This window comes from Nicotiana sylvestris, chromosome 3, assembly GCF_000393655.2.
Source record: "Nicotiana sylvestris chromosome 3, ASM39365v2, whole genome shotgun sequence".
NCBI lineage: Eukaryota > Viridiplantae > Streptophyta > Magnoliopsida > Solanales > Solanaceae > Nicotiana > Nicotiana sylvestris.
Window position 1 is genome coordinate 71101563 of NC_091059.1, and position 23806 is coordinate 71125368.

At 39.3% G+C, this 23806-nt stretch overlaps 1 protein-coding gene across 5 annotated transcripts; it reads left to right on the forward strand.

Moving 5' to 3' along the window:
• The first annotated feature begins 576 nt into the window (after positions 1-576).
• Positions 577-20324, forward strand: LOC104212430 (proline transporter 2-like). 5 transcript variants are annotated; one of them, XM_070170811.1, is made up of 5 exons: positions 577-1008; positions 1752-1930; positions 2022-2116; positions 2200-2271; positions 19939-20324. In XM_070170811.1, exons 1-4 carry the CDS (start codon positions 803-805, stop codon positions 2254-2256), a joined length of 537 nt encoding a protein of 178 aa, XP_070026912.1. In that variant the 5' UTR covers positions 577-802; the 3' UTR covers positions 2257-2271; positions 19939-20324. The 5 variants fall into 5 exon arrangements, with proteins under 5 accessions (XP_070026912.1, XP_009759984.1, XP_009759982.1 ...); XM_009761682.2 differs by lacking the exon at positions 2200-2271; XM_009761680.2 differs by lacking the exons at positions 2200-2271; positions 19939-20324 and adding an exon at positions 14147-14475.
• Positions 20325-23806: the final 3482 nt, after the last annotated feature.

Consider the following 23806-nt stretch of genomic DNA (forward strand, 5'->3'; position numbering starts at 1 on the left):
AATAACAAACAAAGGAGACATCAAAAGTTAACGTGAAAACCTTGCCAATGTAAAAAGTAAAAACCAGAGGACCTCAGGTCCACAAAGCTCCACAAAAATGAATCAACACAAATTACAAAAATTTTCTAAAGTGCTGATAAAGCAAGTGTTAAACCAAGACAACAATATAAGTAATATTGCACTAAAATAATTGAAGAAAAGGAAAGAATTCACCCAAAACGAAAAGGAAAGAATTCATGCTACTAAAACTGATGTTACGGGCTCCAAATCCAATTTCCACAATCCAAGAACCAAATATTGACCACTCTTAGTTCAAATTTGAGCACGATAGGTACTTCTTTTAAGTTTATCATTGAAAAATAAGGCATACCTTAATATGGAAAAGTTTTACATTACCATTTCATGACTTGCTCTCCCAGGGGTTGTCTTTGTCATCTTGTAATCTTCAAGGTTATAAACGTCTTTTGCACATCTAGCGTCTTAACCACTCATTCACTTATCCAAATCAGTGTTATGGACACATTTTCCACAAATATTCATGCGTGCTAATTGTCTTTTAGCCCATTTGGTCTATCATCAAAAAGAAAGGAAAGAGAAAAGACCAAGCCAAAAGAAGAGTAATTAATTTTTGAAGACATGGAAATCAAAAGAGATAGAGAAGCCCCACAACTGTAGTATTTAGAAAACTTTATATTTTCCCAATTGGAACTATATATGAATGTTTTAGCTAAGTCTCAGCACCAAAATTTTCCCCGGTTTTAAATACGCTGCAGTGCCTATGCATTAACAATATAAGTTGGAAATGGGAGAAGAAGAAGAAAAGAAAGAAGGAGTCACTAGTTCCGGCAATCATGTGGCTTTAGAAGTTGAAGCTCCTGAAACTCATCATCAGATTGGCCAAGGTCCATCTCCCTGCACGTGCATGCTCCTCTCTTGTTTTCCGACCCTCTTTTTTCTAATTGGCATTTGTTTCATCAGACTGACAAATACTCAAACTAATCGACAATGGTTAGTAAATATGTATTTTTACCTAAATAATGTTTCGCTTTTCCTCATAGTAATTTTTTTTAATAGAATTTCCCAAATTTCTTGGGGTGTAGTATTTATTTCCAAAATATAGGAGGAGGATGTGAGCCTTACCTCCAAGGATTACAACATAATGATATACATCCGACGGAGGTTGTTAAAGTACAAGACATTTACTACTTAGCTAACAAAAAAATTTGCTTTGTCATATTTAAGCCTAACAGTAGGCATCTGGTGTTTGTCAAGCACAGAAGAACCTTCAGTTCCTTTTGGGAGTTGTTGGAAAGAAAGGTATAATTTGGCTTCAGAGTTAGTAGTCGCCAATTTTGCGAGAGAATCTGCTACTTCATTTGTCTCCCTGCAGCAATGCACAGGGCTTATATTGGCCTGGTTCCTCATAGTAAATTAACAATTGGAAAAGTCGAAAAGGAGAAGTCTCTTGTTTCCTACTATATTCTCTTTAGGGACGATGATGAGATGAAGTTACCGTGAAGAAATGGAGAGTGAGGAGGATGGCAAATGACCTTACTAACCTTTTGGAGTGTAATCTTCAATCTATTACTGTTACAAGTATCTTTGAACAGTGAAAAATATTTTCCTTGGTACCAAATATACTGCCTCCTGTTTGTTAAAACTTTCGTAATTTGTGTCTTTTGTCTCCTGTTTGGAAAAATTGTAGATTCATTCATTCAAGTGGGAGTTCTTTTGTGTACTGGTTTGAACAGTGCTTACGCGCTTGGATATGCTGGTGTAACCATGATACCTTTGGGATGGATTGGAGGTGTGATTGGTTTGATGTTAGAAGCAGTGATATCATTATATGCTAATGCTCTAATTGCCAAGATTCATGAATATGGGGGAAAGAGGCATATCAGATATAGAGACCTTGCTGGATTCATATATGGTGCGTACCAGAAAATTCATATCAACATATAGTAGTCTTTTTAGCTCCTTATAACATCTCAGTTAATTTATTGGGATGTCGGCTGATGCAGGTCAGAAAGCTTATGTAGTTGTTTGGGGATTACAGTATGCAAATCTATTCTTGATAAATATTGGATATATCATTTTGGGTGGACAGGCATTGAAGGTAAGATATTCTGCATTGTGAGAACATATTAATCATAAATTGACTTATTTTAGGTTAATGGAAAATCTATTGCACCCATACAGACTAAAATCTTAATTCCCATGGCGAGGAAAGGCCAAGTGGGAGGGGTAGCCAGCTAACAGCTTCTTTATCATGTGCGTTTTTCAAATTTGACAGTCAAATTCTTGCTACTTCCATAAATATGCCTTGAATGAACCTAACAGTCGTGTACCTGGAAGCACTTTTATTTTCAATAGCCAAAAGGTAAAAAATAACAGCCCACCACAAGACCTTGCTTTGCTCTCACTCCACTCGCTCCCACTACAGTGGAAGATCTTTCACTTCACCATAGTAGGAATAACCTCACTAACCTGCTACACCAGTTAATCTAACTATAGGGATCACCCTCCTGCCTTACCCACCCACCCTAAACGAGCCAAGACAAGCTATACCGAAGGAGATAAATTTCATACCCTACCAAGTTCTAGGGCTTGGCTTGGTACCCTGGCTTAAAACCAGCAATGTGAGTTTTCACATGCAGAGTTATATTGGAAGAAAAATATCTGTATGAATGACACCAATTACTTGGAATTCAGCCTTAATAAATGTTAGTAGTATCTTTGCTTTAGGTCTAATATACGCTAAGAATCTTTTAGTCTTGTTAGAAATTTATAGGTCAATAAAAAGTATATATAGAGAATTTCTAGTACGAGACGATGTATTAACAAAATTGGATTATGACGAGCTTAATGGATGTCGTCAACCAGAATTTGCTTGGAATGAGGCATTCGTAGTTGTTGTAGTTGTAGTCACTAAATTCAATTAGATAAAAAACCGTATCCTTTTCCCATGCCTATCTTTTTGTCCTCAAGATACCTCCTGATATCTCCTCCCTATACCCAAAATTAAGATGGCGAAGTTGAGAAAAGAAGAGGCAATCAATAAGAGGGGGAGAGGAGAAGTTGTTTGAAATCTACAAACCATTATTGAAGTATTCAAAGAAGAGGAAGAATTCATCTTGAAATGTGAACTTTTTATATTCTTTAAGTGGTAGAAATCATTCTGAATGATTATTTGTGATTGTGGTACGACCCAAAATTCCCTCCGAAGGAGCCGTCATGGCACCTAGTCTCTAAACTAGGTAAGCCTAATATTAATTGAAATAACATTGATATTTATGAACTTCAAATAAAATTTTTCTAAACAATTTACAATTCCCAAAACCGGTAGTACAAGTCATACATTTTTCTAAGAGTAGTTATACAAAATAAATACATCACCGTTCCGAACAAAAGGAACATATGGAAATAAGTACAATTGAAGGTGACTCCGAGGACCGCGAACGCTGCAGCAGGTTTACCTTGAGTCTCCACCGCAACGAACATCTACTATCGATCTAATACCTGGATCTGTACACGAAAATGTACAAAAGTATAGTATCAGCACAACCGACCCCATGTGTTGGTAAGTGCCTAGCCTAACCTCGGCGAAGTAGTGACGAGGCTAGGACCAGACTACCAAATAAACCTGTGCAATATAGCGTACAAAAATAATAGGAAGCAGATAACAACGATGGCAACACTGATCAACCAGTGATATAAAAAGCAGGCAACAAGAACACCATAAATGTTTCTCAACAAATAATAAACACAAGTGCAATCAATTAATCAAGTCCTTCAAATATAAATCTTTCTCCTATAAATCCTTCAAGTAATAATCTCTAAGACAATATGTTTTTCAATAAATATATTTCGAATATATTTCCTTCAAATAAAAATCTTTCAAATAAGCATCTTTCGAATATAATTCTTTCGAGTAGGGGTCACCTTGTGTCGCCTCATTTCATAATCATAAATAATATAGGTCTCAACCCACTTTCATATTTTCACGGCACCTCGTGCCCATATTTATATCACAACCGCACGGACAACTCACGTACCCTTAAATAAAACCATAATATTTTCCCCGGCACCTTGTGCCCACATATTTCTGTCTCACATTGCACAACAATATTCTCATGTTACTCAGTTCATAGGTTCCATAAGCTAATACCATTAAGAATGTTCAAGGAACCTCATTCACTTAACATAAAGTAGAGTATAGCTTCCAACTCAATTAGGAAATCAACAAGAAAAGATGAAGTTATTTTTAGAAATCATTTAATAAAGGAAATACCCTTTTCAATTAAAGTACAATATCGAATGAATCATTACCTTTAATACGAGAAATCAATAAATCAAAACATAGTAGAAATTCTTTTTTAAGTAAAGTACAATCTCAAACGGTTTAAGAAAAATTTAGTTGAGAAATCAATTAAGTTAAAAATATAATAATTGTTGAAATTTGAAGTATTGAACGTATAAAAAAAATACTAAGACGAGGTATTGTGAACACTATAGATTCTAACACAAAGGATCACAAAAGTAAAGGGATCTAAACAGTTAATACACTTGATTTGTTAATAACAAGTAAACACAGCTAACAGAAAGTGCACGACATCATCCTTCGTACTTTAACACTCTCTCACCAAAACAACACACGACATCACCCTTCGTGCTTTAACACTCTTTTACCAAAACAATACACGGCATCACCCTTCGTGTTTTACACTCTTCCTCACCCAAGCAACAAACACAAGGCAAATAGGTAAGGGAATCTATAACATCGAAATAAAATCAATTAACAACAGAAAATTAGTAAATAAACGTAAAGGACAACATAACTCGATTAGAATCAGGAAAAAATCAAGGACAAGTGCACGACATCACCCTTCGTGCTTTTACTTTCGTCCTCACCATAAAAATCAGTATAAACTGCACGGCATCACCCTTCATGCTTTTACTCTCATCCTCGCCATAAAATCAATATAATCGGCACGGAATTGTACATCGTGCGACACGACATCACTCTTCGTGCTTTACACTCTTCCTCACAAAATCATATACGGCATCACCCTTCGTGCTTTAACACTCTTCCTCACAAAATCATACATGGCATCACCCTTCATGCTTTAACACTCTTCCTCACCCAAACAACAATCATAAGAAATAAGAGCAAGGAAGTAAATGAAATCACAAAACAATCCCGGCAAGGGAACAATAGTACAACAATCAAATCCAGGCAAGGGAAACAACATCAAAACAGTAACATCCCGGCAAGGGAGACAATATCATGATTCTCTCTCTCCTTTCTTCTTTCACGTTTACTTCACAACTCAATTCACAACTTGAGCCAATGCTCTACAATGTTCAACAATTCAATTCTCAACTTGAGCCAATGCTCTATAATGTTCAACAATTCTATTCTTAACTAGAGCCAATGCTCTACAATGTTCAACAATTCAATTCTCAACTTGAGCCAATGCTCTACAATATTCAACAATTCAATAATATTTCCACAAGCATATTCCTCAATAGAAATTATCATATAGAGCATATAAAATTTGAAACGAAGTCACATTAATCAAAGTATAAGACTTAGGTGCATGCTTGACACTAACACATAGATACTCGTCCCCATGCCTATATGTCGTACTCAACAAATAACACATAACAAATACGACAAAACTCCTAATCCCTCAAGATAAGTTTAGACCAAACACTTACCTCGCTTTGCAACCAATTCAAAATTTCAACAAGCCTCAGCCTCGCAAATTCGTTTGAAGCTTCAAATCTAATCATAATAATTCAATATACTCAATATAAATCGTATGAATTAATTTCATATGAAATTACTAATATTCCGGATAAAATCCGAAATTTATTTTTAAAATTCAACAGTGGGACCCATGTCATGAATCCCGAAAAAACTTACGAAATCCGAATACTCGTTCAGATACGAGTTCAACCATACAAAAATTATCGAATTCCGACATCGGATTGTCTTTCAAATCCTCAATTAAAGTTTTGAAGATTTCTACTATTTTTAACCCAATCTTTACCTATTTGAACTCAACAATCTTCCCATAACCTTATTGTTACAAGCATGTATAACTAATACTCAAACATCCATGAATCATCTTACTAATTACCCATTTCTAGTTAGATTTCGAAATTAAAGAATGGGGAAAATGAAATTCTTACCTCTTTGATGAAGAACTTGAGGGATTTCAAGGTTTGGACAAGATTTTGATGAACCAAAACACTTATGCTTATTTCTCTCTCTAGAAACGCTCTCCCCTCTCTCTAAAACACCAGAAAATACCCAAAAATATGAACCCTAAACGAGTTAAATGAAATAGGGGTCGGGTCAGAAAAACCTATTTTTTGTACAGCCGCACCATGTGGGGCGCCACAAGGTGCGCCGCGGCTGTGAAAAATGTGCTCATAAAACGTTTTTTAATGCTCTCTGGATTTCCCCACAGCGGAGCACTGCATGGGACGTCGCAGTAGTGCAAGTTTCTACCAGCCTTCGGTAATTGGATCATAACTTCTTGTAGGAGTGTCCAAATGACGAACGGTTTGAAGCGTTAGAAACTAGACTTGAATATCATTCATTTGATAGGTTTTCCATCACATAGATCCTTTTATATATGTAGATATGATCGTCCAAAGTGAGGTCTTGTGTGTACTCATTTGCAACTTTAGTCTATTATGAAATTTTCCAACTTGGCTTAGACTTAGGACTTTTTTTAGACCCAATATATCTTATAGTACGCCTCGTACACTTACTATCATATCCAATTGGTATCCATCATGGTAATAGACCTCTTCTACATATAAAATCATATAATTAGAACATGTCAACTTTCTTACTTCGTGAAAACGCGCCGAATTGCCTTATGGACTTCCAAATCTAAATTCGGACATACGTCTAAGTCCGAAATCACCATACGAAGCTATTGACATCGTTAAAATTCTATTTTGGGGTCGTTTGCTCAAAAGTCAACTCTCCGGTCAACTCTTTCCATTTGAGCTTCAAAATAAGATTTTGTTTTTCTTTAACTTTAACTCCGAATCTTACGAAAACCAAACTCGACCACACCTGCGGGTCATGATGCATATACGAACCTTCTCGATGTCTTAAGCCGCTGAACGGAATGCTAATTCTTAGAACGAAAATTCGGGTCATTACAGATTGACAGGCTTTCTATATTCTCTTTAGGGACGATGATAAGATTAAGTTACCATACTTCACTACAATTGCGGGATTGGGATGTGTTCTTTTTGCCATTGTTGTACCACATTTGTCAATCCTAAGGGCTTGGCTGGCGGCTTCAACATTCTTCAGTCTAGTCTATATCACTATAACCTTTGTTTTGTCTCTTAAAGATGGTATGCATGTCTCTCTCCTTGATATGCTCGATCTCACTACATCAATAGTATCATTTAAGTTCGGCTTAAGTTTATTCTCAAATTGTTCCAATTCTCGATTTATTTCCCTAAAAGCCTCCTCTTCATCGCATTCCGGTTCTTGGTTCATTATTTCACAATTAGACAGCATGTTTGTATCTGGGCATGAAGTCCGCAAGCATGTCATGTTATTTAAAGCCTTATTATTATAACTTAAAGAAAAGAAAAAAATGACAAAATCAGAAAGAACAAAGAAAGATGAACGATGAAATATTGATTTGATTTCTTGGAATTTGAAGATAACAGGGTTTACATTGGAAAATTAAAGGACAAGAAGCTAAAGGAAATATCTGAGTTACACCCTAAAATAACTCGTGCTGCAGAAAAGGTGGCAGGACAGGTCTACCGGGACTCCCACCTGATCGGGAATGGCGTAGCCTTCCAATTCTGCAGCTTAGCGTTAGGTCCCATATACAACACCTCAGCGGTGCTTGAGCCTTCCCCTGGCTGAACCATGTGGGCTTCATATAGTATATTCCTCATCACCCCACAGATCTCTTCAATCTCTTCGGCTGTGAAGACCTCATATTCTTCTTCCTCATGGTATTTTGGCTTGACAAATGTTCTGTACAGATGTGGCACCGGCTGATGCAAGACCCAACCATCATTCTTTCTATCATTTGCCCATTTTACATCAGCTGAAGTGGGTCAGAAGCCTATCCCAAAGGACTTTTCACTGGCGGTCAGGGTGATAGGTTCCGTTATTCCTTGCAATGATTTCCCGAGCCCCTTCCCTGGCTTGAAGCCATGTCTGATCATTTGATTGGCCACCATAATTGATGCATTAGAAATAAAGGGTTGAGGGCAAGGGTTTCCTTCTTCGTACTGGTCTGCGACCACAATTTCAAAGGCTTGGTAAACTATGTGCTCACTCCCCTCTCTCGCTTCAAGGCATGGGACTGATGGGTCCCGATAAATTGATTGCTCGTCTTCCTTGTGGACCACAATCTCTTGATCTTCATGCTCAAATTTTACCATCTGATGGAGGTTAGAGGGTACAGCCCCCGCTGCATGAATCCATGGGCTTCCCAAGAGAAAATTGTAGGATGTGTCCATTTCCAGAACTTGGAAGGTTACTTCAAAGTCTACTGGGCCGATGGTCAGAATCAGATCGATCTCTCCAATTGTGTCCCTTTTTATACCATCAAAATCCCGTACACAGACATTGTTGGGTCGAATTCTTTCGGTCCCGATTTCCATGCGCTGTAGAGTTGAGAGTGGGCAGATGTCTACCCTAGAGCCTCCGTCCAACATAACCCTTTTCACATAGTACCCTTCGCATTTGACTGTCAGGTGAAGGGCTTTGTTATGCGCAGACCCATCTGGGGGCATGTCATTTTTGCTGAAGTAAATCTGGTTAATTGCGAAAAACCTTTTTGCCATCCTCTCCAACTGTTCTACAGAAGTCTCAACGGGAACATATGCTTCGTTAAGGGTCTTGATCAATACCTTCTGATGTTCAGTGGAGTTCATCAGCAAAGCCAACAAGGAGACTTGTTTGGGAAATTTTTGAAGCTGGTCGATCACCATAATCCGCCATTTTCATCTTTTGAAAGAAAATCTCCGCTTCTTTGGCACTCACGGTCTTCTTTGATGGGAAGCGCTTTCGAGTGGCATTGTTCACCTCTTCCAAGTTAGAATACATTTCAACGGGGTTATTTTCTTGAACTTCTCCTAAGATTACTTTGCCCTTATAGGTCACCACCGTTTTGTTGTAGTTCCAAGGCATAACGGTAGGATCTGTCATGGGCCTCTATGGCGTGCGTCCAATAACCACAGGCTCACTCAGCCTTGGTGGATTAATTGGCCCCCGCATCACATAGGCTCCCTTGGGCACATACATTTGGGCTGCCTTGTTCAACTCGAATCTCCTAGGAGGACTCAAAGTCATCTGTTTTTCTTTGAAGCCCTGAGGGACATAGAGAACAACATCTTTAGGAGGTGTTGCCCCAATCCTCGCTTCAACTTTCTTCTCTGATTTTGGAGGGGTGGTTTTGTTCTTTTTCTCCCCTTTGACTTGCTTCGGGGAAGCTTTTGGTTTCTTTTCTATGTCAGCAATGGCAATGATGGCCTTCAATGCCGGGTCAAATTCCTTGTCCTCACAAATCATTCCGATTACCGGCCCGTTGTTATGGGCCGGTAGCGGGTTATTAGTCACATTGGGAATATCTTTATCCCTTAGCACTATCTTCCTTTGTTCTATCTAGTTTTCCACGGCTCTCTTCAAAGTCCAACAGTCATCCGTGTCATGCCCTTCTGCCTTTGAGTGATAGGCACATAGGGTACCGGCTCTGTAAGTGGGTAATGTTGGGTTTTGCCTGGTTTGAGGTACCGGCTATAGCAGACCCATTTGGACAAGTCTGTTGCCGATTAGTGTGAAATTTGTCCTTCTAGGTGGCTCACGAGGGGGAAAATTGTTTTGCGGAGGACGGGGCTTGTAGTGGTTTTGGTAAGGAGGCTGGTTTCTAGGAAATGGAGCTTGGTTACGGTTGGCTTGTTTCTGTGGACAGACATAAGGTTGAGCATTCATGACCGTGTATGGATGAGGAGCATAGGCCATGTCTTGGTGGGGGTAATAGTGTTGCGGGGTCCTTTCTGGGAGAAGGGATCTAGGAGTACGATGTTTTCTTGCACCCGACGCTGCCATGGATGTTTCTTCCTTTTTTTTTCCTTTCGCTATTCCTCCGGACCCACCCTGAATGGCTTGGGAAGTAGCTCTAATAGCGAATTGGCTTAGAATTTGACCCGTTTTCAACCCATTTTCAACCATTTTGCCAATCTTGATGGCTTCAGCGAATGGTTTACCCAGAGCAGGCATTATATTTTGGAAGTAGTCGGCTTCTTGAGCCTGGAGGTTTTACCCTAGACGCCTAAAATGTGACCATTTCGACCTCATCCATCGGAGGTTTTACCCTAGACGCCTGCTCTCGCCATTTAACTGCGTACTCTTGGAAGCTTTTCGAGGATTTCTTTTTCAAGTTCGTCAACGAGTTCCTATGTGGAGCAATATCGATGTTGTACTGGAACTGCCTGACAAAGTCTCTAGCAAGATCATCCTAGATGTGCCAGCGGGATATATCCTGGTCCATATACCACTCAAAAGCGATGCTAACCAGACATTCTCCGAAATAGGCCATGAGTAGTTCTTCCTTTCCACCGGCCCCTCGCAATTGATAGCAATATTTCTTGAGATGAGCAATAAAATCACCATGCCCATCGTACTTCTCAAATTTTGGGGTTTTGAATCCCAATGGTAGGTGCACATGGGGGAACATGCACAAGTCGGCATAGGATACACTTTTCTGTCCACTCAGGCCTTGTATGCTTTTGAGACTCTGTTCCATACTCCTCATCTTTCTTACAATCTCTTCTTGCTCAGGAGTTTTGGTGGTCTTTTCTTGCCCCGCATTGAAATCAAATTGGGGCGGCTGAGGGTAAGTATAAGCTGGAAACTGAGGAGGTTCCATTTGGAAGGTAGGTGTTTGGAAGGTGAAAACTGATGGGTCAAAACTGGGCCTAGGCAGTGTAGGTTGTGTTGTGGCCAAGCATGGGGGAGCGGTGAAGATATTCGAAGCTGCACCAGACATTAACACTTGGGGGCGAACCTCAGAAGGTGTTCCCACAAAATGAGCTGAAATAGTTGGGTGTCCTAGTGGGGTATTTGGGTGACTGATCGGTATGGTGGAGGTACTGCTTGCTCTAGGAAAGAGTTCGGGGAATCTCGGGATGGCGCTTGGCAGTTCTCTTCCATTTGCCCAAGATTCCCACATCTCCATAACACGAAGACGCAAGATTCTGTTTTCTTCGGCGGCTGCCGATTCTGAGGTCAGGATGCCCGAGATTGGGCTATCATCCGTGATGGGAATCGTTGGTAGAGTCGTTTCTGAAGACATTCCGATGCTCCCCTTTGATCTAGTAAAGTATGGGTGCGAAGCCAGGTTACCACAAAAACCAACCACCGTTCTATAAAAACCTGGACTGGGTACAACAACAAACGGTTAGTTTGAAACAAATAACAGATAAGTAATCACATGTTGGGGTGTGATGCACCTATACAATTAAATGTGTTTCTACATGTTTTGCAATGGTTGCATGTTTCATCCCAGCTTTACTTACTACTTTTTTCTTTTTTTCTTTTTTCCTTTCCCTTTCCAACTCCATTCTCTCTCTTTTCATCTCTATTTTGATTTTATCAACATTTTTCTTCTTTTGGTTATTCTTTCTCTTCTCTCTTTTTTTCTCTTTTTTTTTGGCTATGATCGAATCCTATGAAGATTGCCTACATATCATGACCCCGCATGAATCAGACCAAGCGTAGCTCTGGGGGCGTTAAAATGTAAAACTAAATAACAAAATATTTTGGGATCTTCCATTTTTCGCGTAAAAGGGAAATATTCTGGATTACAATGATTCAAAACTAAAAAGAAAAAAAAGACTCCAACAACAAAATGACCATACAGACTCAAGAACTGACTAACAGAATCGAAAATAAACTAACAGACTCCATCAAAAAAGAAAGATATAGACTCAAGTAAAAATCAAGAATACATTAATACTCCTGGTGCCCGCGGGACATCATTCGGTCTCGCCGCGGGCCTAAATGTGAGATCCCCTTGCAGTCGCTCCAAATCACTCATTACTTGGCGGACAAAAGTCATTACTGCAGTGAAAAAGGTGGTACGAGTCATGTCTTCACACGCTTGGCATTTCATGGTAATGTATTCAGCGATGGTTCTGATCCTTTCTCTAATTCTGCCTTTTTCCTGAAGCAACCGCCCTATCTGCTGATTCCGGGCTTCTAACACTTGAGAGTCATGAAGGTGTTGATCTTGCAACTGCTACATTCCTTCCTCCATTTGAGCCATCAAATCATAACAGTATTCTCCATCGACTTTGAAATCTTTAGCCTGCTTGGTTGCCTCGTTCTCGAGAGTGGTTACCTTTCTTCTTAGACTAGTGATAGTCCATTCATAGTTCCTCTTCATTTGTTGCACAAACCATGCCCGCTCTTCTGCCTTCTTTGTCCATTGTGCCCGGATTTTTGCTAGACTAGCTTCAGACTTTTCCAGATCTTCTTGACATTCGAGGGCTTTCTTTTTAAGACCGCTTATAAGTCTTTCATCAGCCCGACTTCTTTCCGTGTTTCTGGCAGCTATTTTCATCTTCCGGATCTGAGCTTTGAGGGCCTCATTTTCCTGAATTAGTTTTTTCTTTTCTCCCTCGTCTGCAGTGGCTTGAACACTATTCTCAAACTGAAGCTCCATGACTCACCTTTCCAACTGGCTTATTTTGGCCCTGTACTCGTTTTCTTTGGTCAACCAGTCCCACTGCACCTGGGCTCCATTGGTGAACTATTGGACATGGGGTCTCTTTGCGGGCCTTTCAGGAATCTGGAATCTTTTGCCGAACCAGACAATATACTTAGGGTCCACTTCACCTCTGGCTAGATCTCGCACCATGGTCTTGGGTTCAAGAAATCTACATTCATTACATACTTGGCGAATTTTCCCTTCTGGAAATGTGGCTTTCGGGCCCAATTCAATGACATGTTTACTCAAATCTTCATCACTGGGGACAGTTTGAAACCTTCCTAATTGGCGCAAAACCTTGTGTGGAGCATATGGCTGGATACTCCGGATGCCCATCAAGAGGAGGTAACACACTTCAGCTGACATGTACACTGCTTCGGTGGCAGGAAACCATCCGAATGCCCACTCAATTTTATCGTCGGCCAATGATCTCAAATGTGCAAGCCAAGCTTCAGTACCTTCGGGGAATTCAATACCTGCCACTCGACTTTCAAACTCTTCAATGCAGCTCAAACCGGTCAAATCGTAATTCATATACCCAACCCGGTGGCAGAGATGTTCTTGCACCCATAATTGTAGTAGCAGATTGCAGCCTTGGAAGAACTTTCCCCTTCCCGACAGATAGTCAAGGCTCGGTAAATTTCAGATAAGATCAGAGGAACCACAATGCTGTTGGTTTTCTTGATCGCCACATCGATCATTCCCACAAGACCTATCTCTATATTACCATCTTTTCGCGGATAAACTACAACACCTAAGAAGGCTACCATAAAAGCTAAACCCTGCCTTGCCTCCCATTTGTCTTTATTTCTGGCATGGGTTAGACCAGTGTTCGGCTTTTCAAAACCCCAGGGGTTACCATATCGATGATACAAGAACTGGAGCGTGCAATACCCTTCAGATAAGTTTCCATCCCGAATATCCCGACTAATACTCAGCAAATCCAGAAATCTGTGGGGGGATACCGGTCTTGGTGCCAATGGATATCGACTTCTAAAGTTTCCATTAAGGCATGCATCACCTGCAACTTCCTCCAATGTGGGTGTGAGCTCAAAGTCAGAAAAGCGGAACACATTGCGAGTCGGGTTCCAAAAAGGTATTAAAGCTTCAATTATGTCCAACCTTGGCTTGATGTTCAATAGTCCGACGAGGCCTCCCAGAAATATTACCACTGTTTCTCTACTTCCTTTTCCTAGATCATTCCACCACATGTGGAGCTGTAAGGGATCTCTTTAAGGACTGTGAAAGGTTCAATTTCATTTGCGCTCATCCTGCACATTTATTAAGATGTTTTAGTCACTCATTTTGACCCAAAAATGATACCATTTTTTTTTCAAAATTTATTTTGAAAATGAAACCCAATTTTGCAGATTCGGCCTTTCAACACTTCGGGGAAGAAGAGTTTAAGGATGTGCCTGCTAACCGCACAAAAATGACTAAAAGGGGCTATTCTTGCAAAAACAGCCTTCTGGAGCCCTTTTTTGAGGATATTCGGCTTATTTTAAGCAAGAACGGCATCACCCTGCTTATTGTGACAAAAAATAATTTTTTTTTGTTTTTGGGCTATTTTTGCAAAAAGGGAAGTTGGACCCGATGAAGGTTGCCTACGTATCCCACATCCGGTGAGAATCAAACTGGCATAGTTTGGGCAGATTGGACAAAAATAAACCAACTAATTCAAAAGACAAAACTTTCTTTTTCTTTTTCTCTTTTTTTTTTAAAAAAATTTTGGCAGAGTTTCAGTATATTTTGGACACTGATTTCTCAAAACAAGTAATTATCTCTCCGAGCCCTCACATTGAGTTTCTTTTTCCCAACTTTTCTCATATTATTTATAAGCTGGTCAACATGCAAATCCAAAGCAAATAAATGCACAAGTAGCAAGTAAGATGCATCAGAATGGTCTTTTCATTTCGGGTACACCTGTCCTAGACAGACCCAACCCCTGTGTTGAGTCTCCAAAGTCAAATGCACGTGATGCAAACAAATGTTCCTACCAGGGATCCAGCATGACGCTTTGTTATACTAGGTTTTAAACCTGGGTTTATTGACTAGGTTTTAAACCTGGGTTTATTGTTCTAGACTTGGCTTACCCGAGCAGACAACTCGAGCCGAGGGGGGGGGGCAGCGTACCGTGAATACAGAAGCTTCACCGGATTAGCAACTTATCCGAACCTCGTTCTAAAATGGGAAAAAACTCTAGACAGAAGAGAAGCCACACGAAGTGCACCCTTATCCATGATTTAGAAGACTCAGAGAGAAGAAATGGTTTCGTAGCAGTTTATATACAGTTCACAAAATATTAAAGCGGTAAAAACATTTAGTACGTTAGGCTCAAACATGTAGGAAAATCAGATAATAGATAAAGCCAATCATAATAGCTATTCTAAGCTCGAATTCTTGAACCCTGAACCAGAGATTCTGGGTTCGATCCCCAGTAGAGTCGCCAGAGCTGTCACACCTCCTTTTTACACTACCCAAAGGTAGTACAAGGGAGTTTTTCCATTTTAAGTGACATTATTCGAAATGGGATTATTTATTCATTTTTATTCAGATTCGCCACTTGGGATGGTTTGTTTTCTGGTGTCCCAAGTCCCCGGTTTATTTTAAAATCCCAAATCGAGGAAATTTCGACTTTCCTTTTGAAGTCTGCGAACCAGAAATTCTGAATAAAGAATTCTGTTAACCCGTGGGAAGGTGTTAGGTACCCCCGAATTCCGTGGTTCTAGCACAGTCGCTTAAACTATTATAATTGGCATATTAACTGATTTTAATACATGTTATAACCTATGGTATAATTTTAAATTACTAACCACTTTTAAATTATTTTTGTGAAGATTCAACGTTATTTAAAACACGCCTTGAACCACGCCACATGAAATGCACCTGCGGTCCTCGACACATTTTATTTAACGTTATTGAGATTTAGAGTTGGGTCACATGAAATGCACACTCGAGTTTAGGAAGGTAATATTATTAAAATATCCGCCTAAAGCAACTATGCATTTTTAATTTGTGAGGGCCATGGAAATTTGCTAAATGGCATGCCTCGATTTCTAAAGAGCAAGCATACCGATTTAAATGAGGGTTGCGCAATCGAGATTTTATTTGGCATAGCGCACCTCAATTCTGATTTTAATAAGGACTTCGAATTACGTTGGGAGGGTTATAAACTATTTATGTTATATAATATGTCCCCCCTCCCGAACCTACTTGCTCAAACTTATTCGAAGTATTGGGGACATTGGTTAGTCACACTGTTTACTGAGGCCCAAACTCAATTATTAATGAAGTCTAACTAACACCATTAGCCAAATGGCAAGTCTAGTCCTCTTATTTTAAAACCCAAATGTTCAGTATACCTTTACCAAAAGAGACTTTGCATTGAAAATGGAAACAAATTTAGATATAAAAGAAAAATGAAGGGTTCATGTCAGAATCAAATAATCTGAAGGCCGACAAGATCAGTCCCAACACGAAAGGCCCAAATTAATTAGGAGTTAAGGGAAGACCAAGGGAGAAACTCGAGTTCGAGTCATTTGCCATGCATTCAAGGTCAGCAACGATTACAGGGGGGTCAGTATCAAATCCATCTAACTACCAAAGGCAAATCAACATTGAACTTTCAAGCTTGGGCCTGAATGAGCCCAATTCTTAGTGAAAAGAAATAGCAACCCAAAAGAAATGAGTCTGCAAACGAATGTGTATTGCCCGCGATTCCATTTTCTTGTTTTGTTCAAATTTTTGAATCAATATGGACTGTTATCGACTTCAGACTAATATTTAAAGAAATAACATGCCAACTAAATAAAGCCAAAATCAGACCACAAATTTAAACTAATATTTCCAAAAGAGACAATCATCAGACCCTTCTCCTGTTTTCTCTCATGTGATCACACATGGCAGTGCAAATTTCAACAAATAATAGGCAAACATCTAAAACCTTGAGCACTATATCAATTCCACTATGATAGCCCCCTTAGAGTCCTTTTACACACGAATCTGAATTTTGATTCATGCCAATTACCAACAATTGAAGACATACGACTGGTTTAACATTGCAAATGAACTTAAACTTAAACAGAGATGAACTGACTACGAGAGGAGCTAAAACTAACTGTGAAATTTGAAAATTTTCAGAGATAAAACAGCAAAATTTAAGCCAACTAAAGTTCTTTGTATTTCAATCTTCAAACAAAAACAAACTTGCTTCTCCATTCCATACGCCAAGGAAATGAACAATATCTGGGAAAGCAAATAAGATGGAAGAAAGGGAATAAGCAACAGAACGGTAGCCAGCAACACCAGCTCAACCAAATTGAGTTTGAAAACAATAAGAGACAACCTCACTTGAGCAAATGCCAAAGCAAACTTCACAACCAATACTCAAACACCCAGTTTCAATCTGTTTGAACTATATTAATTAGAAAAACCTTTTCAGGGAGTGGGAACTTAAGAAATCATACAGGACTTGCATTGGAATAATGATTTTTCTTCAATTTTCAGCCATTCTCTTTTTCTGAGTTTTCTTCGCCTTTTTTTTCCTCTCCCTTAAGCCTCAAGTAACAATGCCTTTATATGCAAGTTACTAGAGCAACATATATAAGTTATGTTTTGCATTTTAGACCTTTCTTAATTTTCCTTTTTGCTAACTAGTCCCTCATTTTCTAATTTGGTAATCAAGCTAGCCTACTTTGAGCTTTCTAGGAAGCTTCCTAAGCTGATATTTTAGAGATTCTCTAATTACATTACCCTAATTACCCCTAGATTGCCCTATTTTTACTTCTTCATGCCAAACAGAAATCTGGGCCAATTGACCCAAATTAATGGGTCTGAATAGACCCAGATTAACTCTTTCTTGGGCCTTCTAGTTTCAAGGCTCGTGTGGACTCATTGGGCTAGGCAGAATTGCTCAAGAAAAAAAATTGAAATCTCTGTCATTTGAAATCCAGAAAACAAAACAAAATAAAGAAAACAAAGCAAATAAAACATGACAAACTCAATTCTAAAACACACCACAACAGACTAATCAACCAATTTTAATACTAACAAAACGAAATCATTTTAACGAATTAACTTTAAAACTACTGTTATGCGAAATTACCCTTGAGTAATAGAAAAACAGAAGAAAAGAAAAAAAACAAAAACAAAAGAAGGAATAGAAGTGGAAGAGAAATGGGAGAAGAGCAAAACAAATGAAGAAGACGAAGGAAGAAGGATGGAGGAAATACCTTTACAATCGCTCGAACCAGAACTGATAAACCTTCAAACAACTCCAATTTGACTCAAAACAGGTATTAACTGTATGTTCAAAAACGAAAACAAACAATTAATACCCATTTCAAGCCCTATCACTCAAAGAAATTGGAATGCTTGACGGATTTCTTTTCTTTTAGTTTCCAGATTCAAAAACAGGCCGATTTGGTGAGGATTTAAGGATAAATGGTGATGGATTGTGGCTGAGGGAAGGCTGGTGTTTGCATGGGTGGGATTTGGGGTTGAACAGAGGTGGCGCCGCCACCGGAGGGAACAAGAGCGGCGCTAGGGTTTCGATCTTTGATCTGAAATTTGAGTAGTTTTGGGAGGATTTGAGAGGAGTTGTTTGGGGATTTGAGATGTGGAGATGGAGGAGATTGTGGGGTGTTAATCTCAGGGCGATTGGTGGTGGCGCCGCCACCAATTAGCGGTGGGATTTCAAGGGCGGCTACTAGGGTTCTGGTTTGGTCTCTGAGAGAAGGGTTTGGGGAAGACGAAACCTGTGGGTAGGGTAACGTTTGGACATATATATATTATTAATTCCCCAGTTCCGGACCGTTGTATTAAGGAGCTCCAACGGCCGTGATCAAAGGGTAATCAAACAACGTCGTTTCGGATGAAGGGGTGACTGGACCGGGTTGAGACGCGGGTTTGAGCCGATTCTGGATGGGTAATGAGGCATAATCGTTTGGGCCTGGGGAATTTTAAATAAAAATGGCCCAAACAGACTTCTTATTCAAATTCTTTTCTTTTCTTTTTCAATTCCAAATCCTTTTTCTTTTCAAATTAAAATTAAATCTGAATTAATTTTTAAAACCAAATTAACCTACCCAATTAGATTAATCACTCATCATAATATTTACAATAATTAATTAAATCCTAAATTTAAAGAAAAACTATAAAATTCAAAATTAAAGAGTTAAAATGCAAAATGAACTATTTTTGTGATTTTCATATCTTATAAAACAAACTAATTTACTAATTAATCTAAAAAATGTAAAATTAAATCCTAAATGCAGTGCGTGATATTTTTTGCTATTTTTCATGATTTAAATAAAATTAATTATGCACACAAAATGAAAACAAACATGAAAATTGAGCAATTAATTCCTAAAAACCAAATAATAAAAGAAAAATCCTAATTTTGGAGATTCTGTAGGAGTAATTCATGCGAGGGAAAAATCACGTGCTCACAGAACCTTGAGGAGCGTTGGCTCAAGTTGTATAACGAATTGTGAAAGTATAAGTGATAATTGAACCTTTAGAGCATTGACTCGAGTTGTGAAGTGAATAGTGAAGCAAAAGTGAGAAAGAGAAGAGATCATTATGTTGTCACCCTTGCCGGGCTATTGTTGATTTATTTGTTATTTCCCATGCCGGGATTAAATTGTTGAATTGTTTTTCCCTTACTGGGATTTTTATTGCAATTTCATTTGTTCCATTGCCCTATTGTTTGTGATTGTTGTTTGGGTGAGGAAGAGAATTAAAGCATGAAGGGTGATATGCCGTCCATTGTTTGTTTTGTGAGGAAAGTGTGTAAAGCACGAAGGGTGATGCCGTATATGATTGTGAGGAAAGAATGTAAAGCATGAAGGGTGATGACCTGCCACACGATGTACCATTTCATGCCGATTATATTGATTATATGGTGAGGAAAGAGAGTAAAGGCAATAAGGGTGAATTATTATATGATTGCTTTGGTGAGGACGAGAGTAAAAGCACGAAGGATGATAGCATGCATTTATTGATTTCTGATTCTTTGTTGATATCCGAGTTATATTGTTTCTTTCATTACTTGATGTCTTTCTATTCGGAATTGTTGTCTCCCCCACATCATGCTCCCCCTCCCATATTGACTGGTTATTTCTGTATTTCTTTTTGTTGTATATGTATTTGAATTGCACAGGTTATTTGGTAGTCTGGTCCTAGCCTCGTCACTACTTCGCCGAGGTTAGGCTAGACACTTACCAACACATGGGGTCGGTTGTGCTGATACTACACTCTGCACTATGTGCAAATCCCGGAGCAACTTTTGGACCATAGTGTGGAGGCTACCTTTAGTCCACTCGGAGATCCAAGGTACACCTACAGGCGTCCGCAGGCCATGGCGTCTCCTCTATTCCTATTTTCTATTTTATTTTCCTTTTATTCAGAAGCACCGTCTTGTCATTTTCTTCAGACTTTGTATATAGTAAATCTTAGACCGTCTGTGACACTGTGATACCATGTTTTGTGTCATTGTGACACCAGGTTTAAGGTGTTGTAGGTTCTAAGAGTTGTAATAGATGCAGATTTCAGATATTTAATTGTTATCTTCTGCTTAATTATTGAAAGTTTCGCTATTTTTATGATATCGCCTTATATTTGTTAAAAAGAAATAATTGGGTAATGAAGTAAGTAGTTAAATAATTGGCTTGCCTAGATCACATTAGTAGGCGCCATCATGACTCCAGAGGGTGGGAAATCGGGGTCGTGACAAGTTGGTATCACAGCTCTAGGTTACATGGGTCTCACAATTCACAGACAAGCTTAGTAGAGTCTGAGGGATCGGTACGGAGATGTCTATATTTATCCCTAGAGGCTACAGAGTTAGGAAAAAATACTACACAGTCATCCTTTCCTATCGTGCGATTTTGTTCTCTCAGTGCTAAATTGAAACCCCTACTCTTGTTCTTTCGCGAGTGGCGAGGTCACGTACTGCTTCTATAGCCGAACAGCAGCACAAACCGGTAATGGATCAGCTACATCTTCATAGCCATTGTAGAGGTTGGATAGGTTTCACCAAGCTCTTTACTACTACTTTCAGCGGTGCATCTTTTGAGGATCCCCAAGATAATCTAGACATTTGTCACGAGGTTGTTAGGAACGTGGGGATCGTGGAGACCAATGGGGACAATTTTTCTACTTTTTGCTTGTCTGGATCCACCAAGACATGGTAGAGAGATTATTGCTTAGCTAGACCATCCAAATTGTCAGCTTTGACTTGGGAGTAGTTTACTCAGCTATTTCTGTAGAAGTTTCTCCTCATCACTCCGAGGGAGGCCTATTAGAGGTAGTTTGAGCGTCTCCAGCAGGGTTCCATGCTTGTTACCCAGTATGAGACCAGATTCATCGACTTGGCTCGTCATGCTCTTATCATACTTCCCACTGAGAGAGAGAGTGAGGAGGTTCATTAAGGGACTCGTCCAAACCGCTCAGTTAGATAGAGATAGGGGTAGAGGTGCTAGAGGTGGAGGTAGAGGTATTAGAGGTGGAGATCAGGCTGCTAGAGGTGGAGGCCAGCCAGCAGCAGGCCGTCCCAGAGATGTAGTTCAGGGTGGTGGGGCCCAGCCAAGATGTTATGCTCTTCCAGCCAGGCCCATGGATGAGGCTTCAAATACTGTTATTACACATACGGTTCTGGTTTGTGACAGAGATGCTTCAGTGTTATTTGATCCAGGGTCTACAAACTCGTGTGTGTCATCTTATTTTGCAAAGTATCTGGTCATGCCTAGTGATTCTTTGAGTGTTCCTGTTTATGTGTCTACACCGGTGGGTGATTCTATTGTGGTAGATCGAGTCCATCATTCATGTATAGTTTTGATTGGGGGTCTTGAGACTCGCGTAGATTTGCTTCTTCTAGACATGGTTGATTTCAATGTCATATTGGGGATGGAGTGGTTATCACCTTACCACACTATCTTGGACTGTCATGCCAAAACTGTGACCTTAGCTTTGTTGGGTTTGCCTCGTTTAGAGTGGAGAGGGACTCCTAGTCATTCTACTCGTAGTGTTATCTCTTATGTGAAGGCTTGGCGTATGGTCAATAAGGGGTGTTTGGCCTATTTGGCATATGTTCGTGATTCTAGCGCTGAGGTTCCTTCTATTGATTCTGTGCCCGTTATTCCTGAGTTTCCTGAGATTTTTCCTTCATACCTGCCGGATATGCCACCCGACAAGGATATTGACTTTTGCATTAATTTGGCCCCGGGCACTCAGCCCATTTATATCCTACCGTATCGTGTGGCCCTGCCTGAGTTGAAAGAGTTGAAGGAGCAGTTGCAAGACTTGCTTGAGAAGGGTTTTATTAAACCCAGTGTTTCGCCTTGGGGTACGCCGGTGTTGTTTATTAAGAAGAAAGACGGATCGATGAGAATGTGTATTGATTACCGGCAGTTGAACAAGGTTACTGATGTTCTAAACGTCAATACCACACAAAAGGGGGGGGGGGTGATTTGTGTGGTACCCAATTTTCGCTCTAGAAGAACCTGGTTCTTCTAGGTGTTCTAACTACTACTGTTTGCAAAATAAAAAGTACATAAAATAAAGAACACAGAGATTTTTACGTGAAAAACACCTGGCTCAATAGGTTAAAAAACAACGACCTACTACTCAGTAGGATTTTCCCACACTTCCACTAAAATAACTGAGCCAAAACAGCATTTACAAAAACTCTTTGTAAACCTAAGGATTAACTCTAATCCCTTGTAGCACACAGCCTCAACTGTTGCGACAACTTTAAGTTAGCTTATAACTTGAACACTCAAAGTACCTAATACAATTGCTTCTATGAAATCTGAAAGGTACAACTTTAAACCGCCTACTACAATTGAACTAGAATAAGAAAAAACATAATGGAACTGGTTCTTCTATCTCGTTCAAGTAGCTTTAGGAGTGTACACTCAAATCTCACATAAATTGCTTGCAACTTTACCTTGTTCTTTTGCTTTCAATTTAGTTTAACTTCTGCGTTTGTGCAAAATACCTGTAAAAGAGAACAATCACTGTAATTTAATAGGTTAGAAATCAGAGTTTTATTGGGACTCAATTTCTGATCTTCTATCGTAGTTGAGTCCTTGAAGATATCAAACTCTAACACTCTCTTTATTCGGATTGTGTTCTCTTCATATAAGGAGACTTTCTCCCCTTATCCAATATGCAACCTTTTCGATCAGATCTAGAGATATTGATGCTTGATCAGTAGGACTTATCTCCTTCACGTGCATCTCACATGTGTAGGTTGATCATGACAGTGCTTCACAAGATGGACCTAGTCCATGACTGAGTTCATTTGTCATTCTTCAAAACTTCACCTGTTCTTGAGCCAACAAATTTCCCATTTTTGATGATAACAAATTCTGTGCTTTTTACTGATAAAAAAACTTGTAAGAACTCAGCTTAACCATCAACACTAAACTTAGAAAATTTTATTTTCATCAAGGACCAGGTTAATTAGGTTATAAATATCACTTATTTTAGAATAATGTGTAAAGCACAATTTCTCTTCCTCCTTTTGGCATCATTAAAAAGTTGCATACACAGTGTGAATTCCATATTTTAATAAGTACTCATGGCCACTGGGGCAACTACAAGTGCAATCATCAATAATCAAACAAACATATTTAAACTATCAAGGTCAGAATAATCATTGAACAAGAGAAAACAACAGTTGTCATTGAGAGAGATATGTTGCCACTAACAATCCACAAAAAAAAAAACATCCAAACCATGAGCAAATAAATAGAAAAATCCCTAATCTGGGTCACTAGAGGGTACTAGAACTAGTTCAGGAGAAAGAAACTAGCAGTCCCAAGGCTTGGAGGAACTGGAGGGTTGAGTTTGCAGAAGATTCAGCATGTTCTGAAAAATTCCATCATTCTTCTCCTTTTCTTTTGCAAGCTCAACTTTGAGACCATCCTTCTCAGCTTCCACTTCAACCACACGAGCCTTAAGCCTAGCAATTTCAGCATCCTTAGCTGCACATTCCTGAACCAAAGTCCTAACCTTGCTGTTGA

Bases quoted from the DNA above. Each gene is read 5' to 3' on its own strand.
- LOC104212430 (XM_009761680.2), top strand. From the start codon at position 803: ATGGGAGAAGAAGAAGAAAAGAAAGAAGGAGTCACTAGTTCCGGCAAT. The intron at 1,931-2,021 runs GTGCGTACCAGA...CGGCTGATGCAG, and splicing joins CCTTGCTGGATTCATATATG to GTCAGAAAGCTTATGTAGTT. The intron at 2,117-14,146 runs GTAAGATATTCT...CCAATTTTGCAG, and splicing joins TGGGTGGACAGGCATTGAAG to ATTCGGCCTTTCAACACTTC.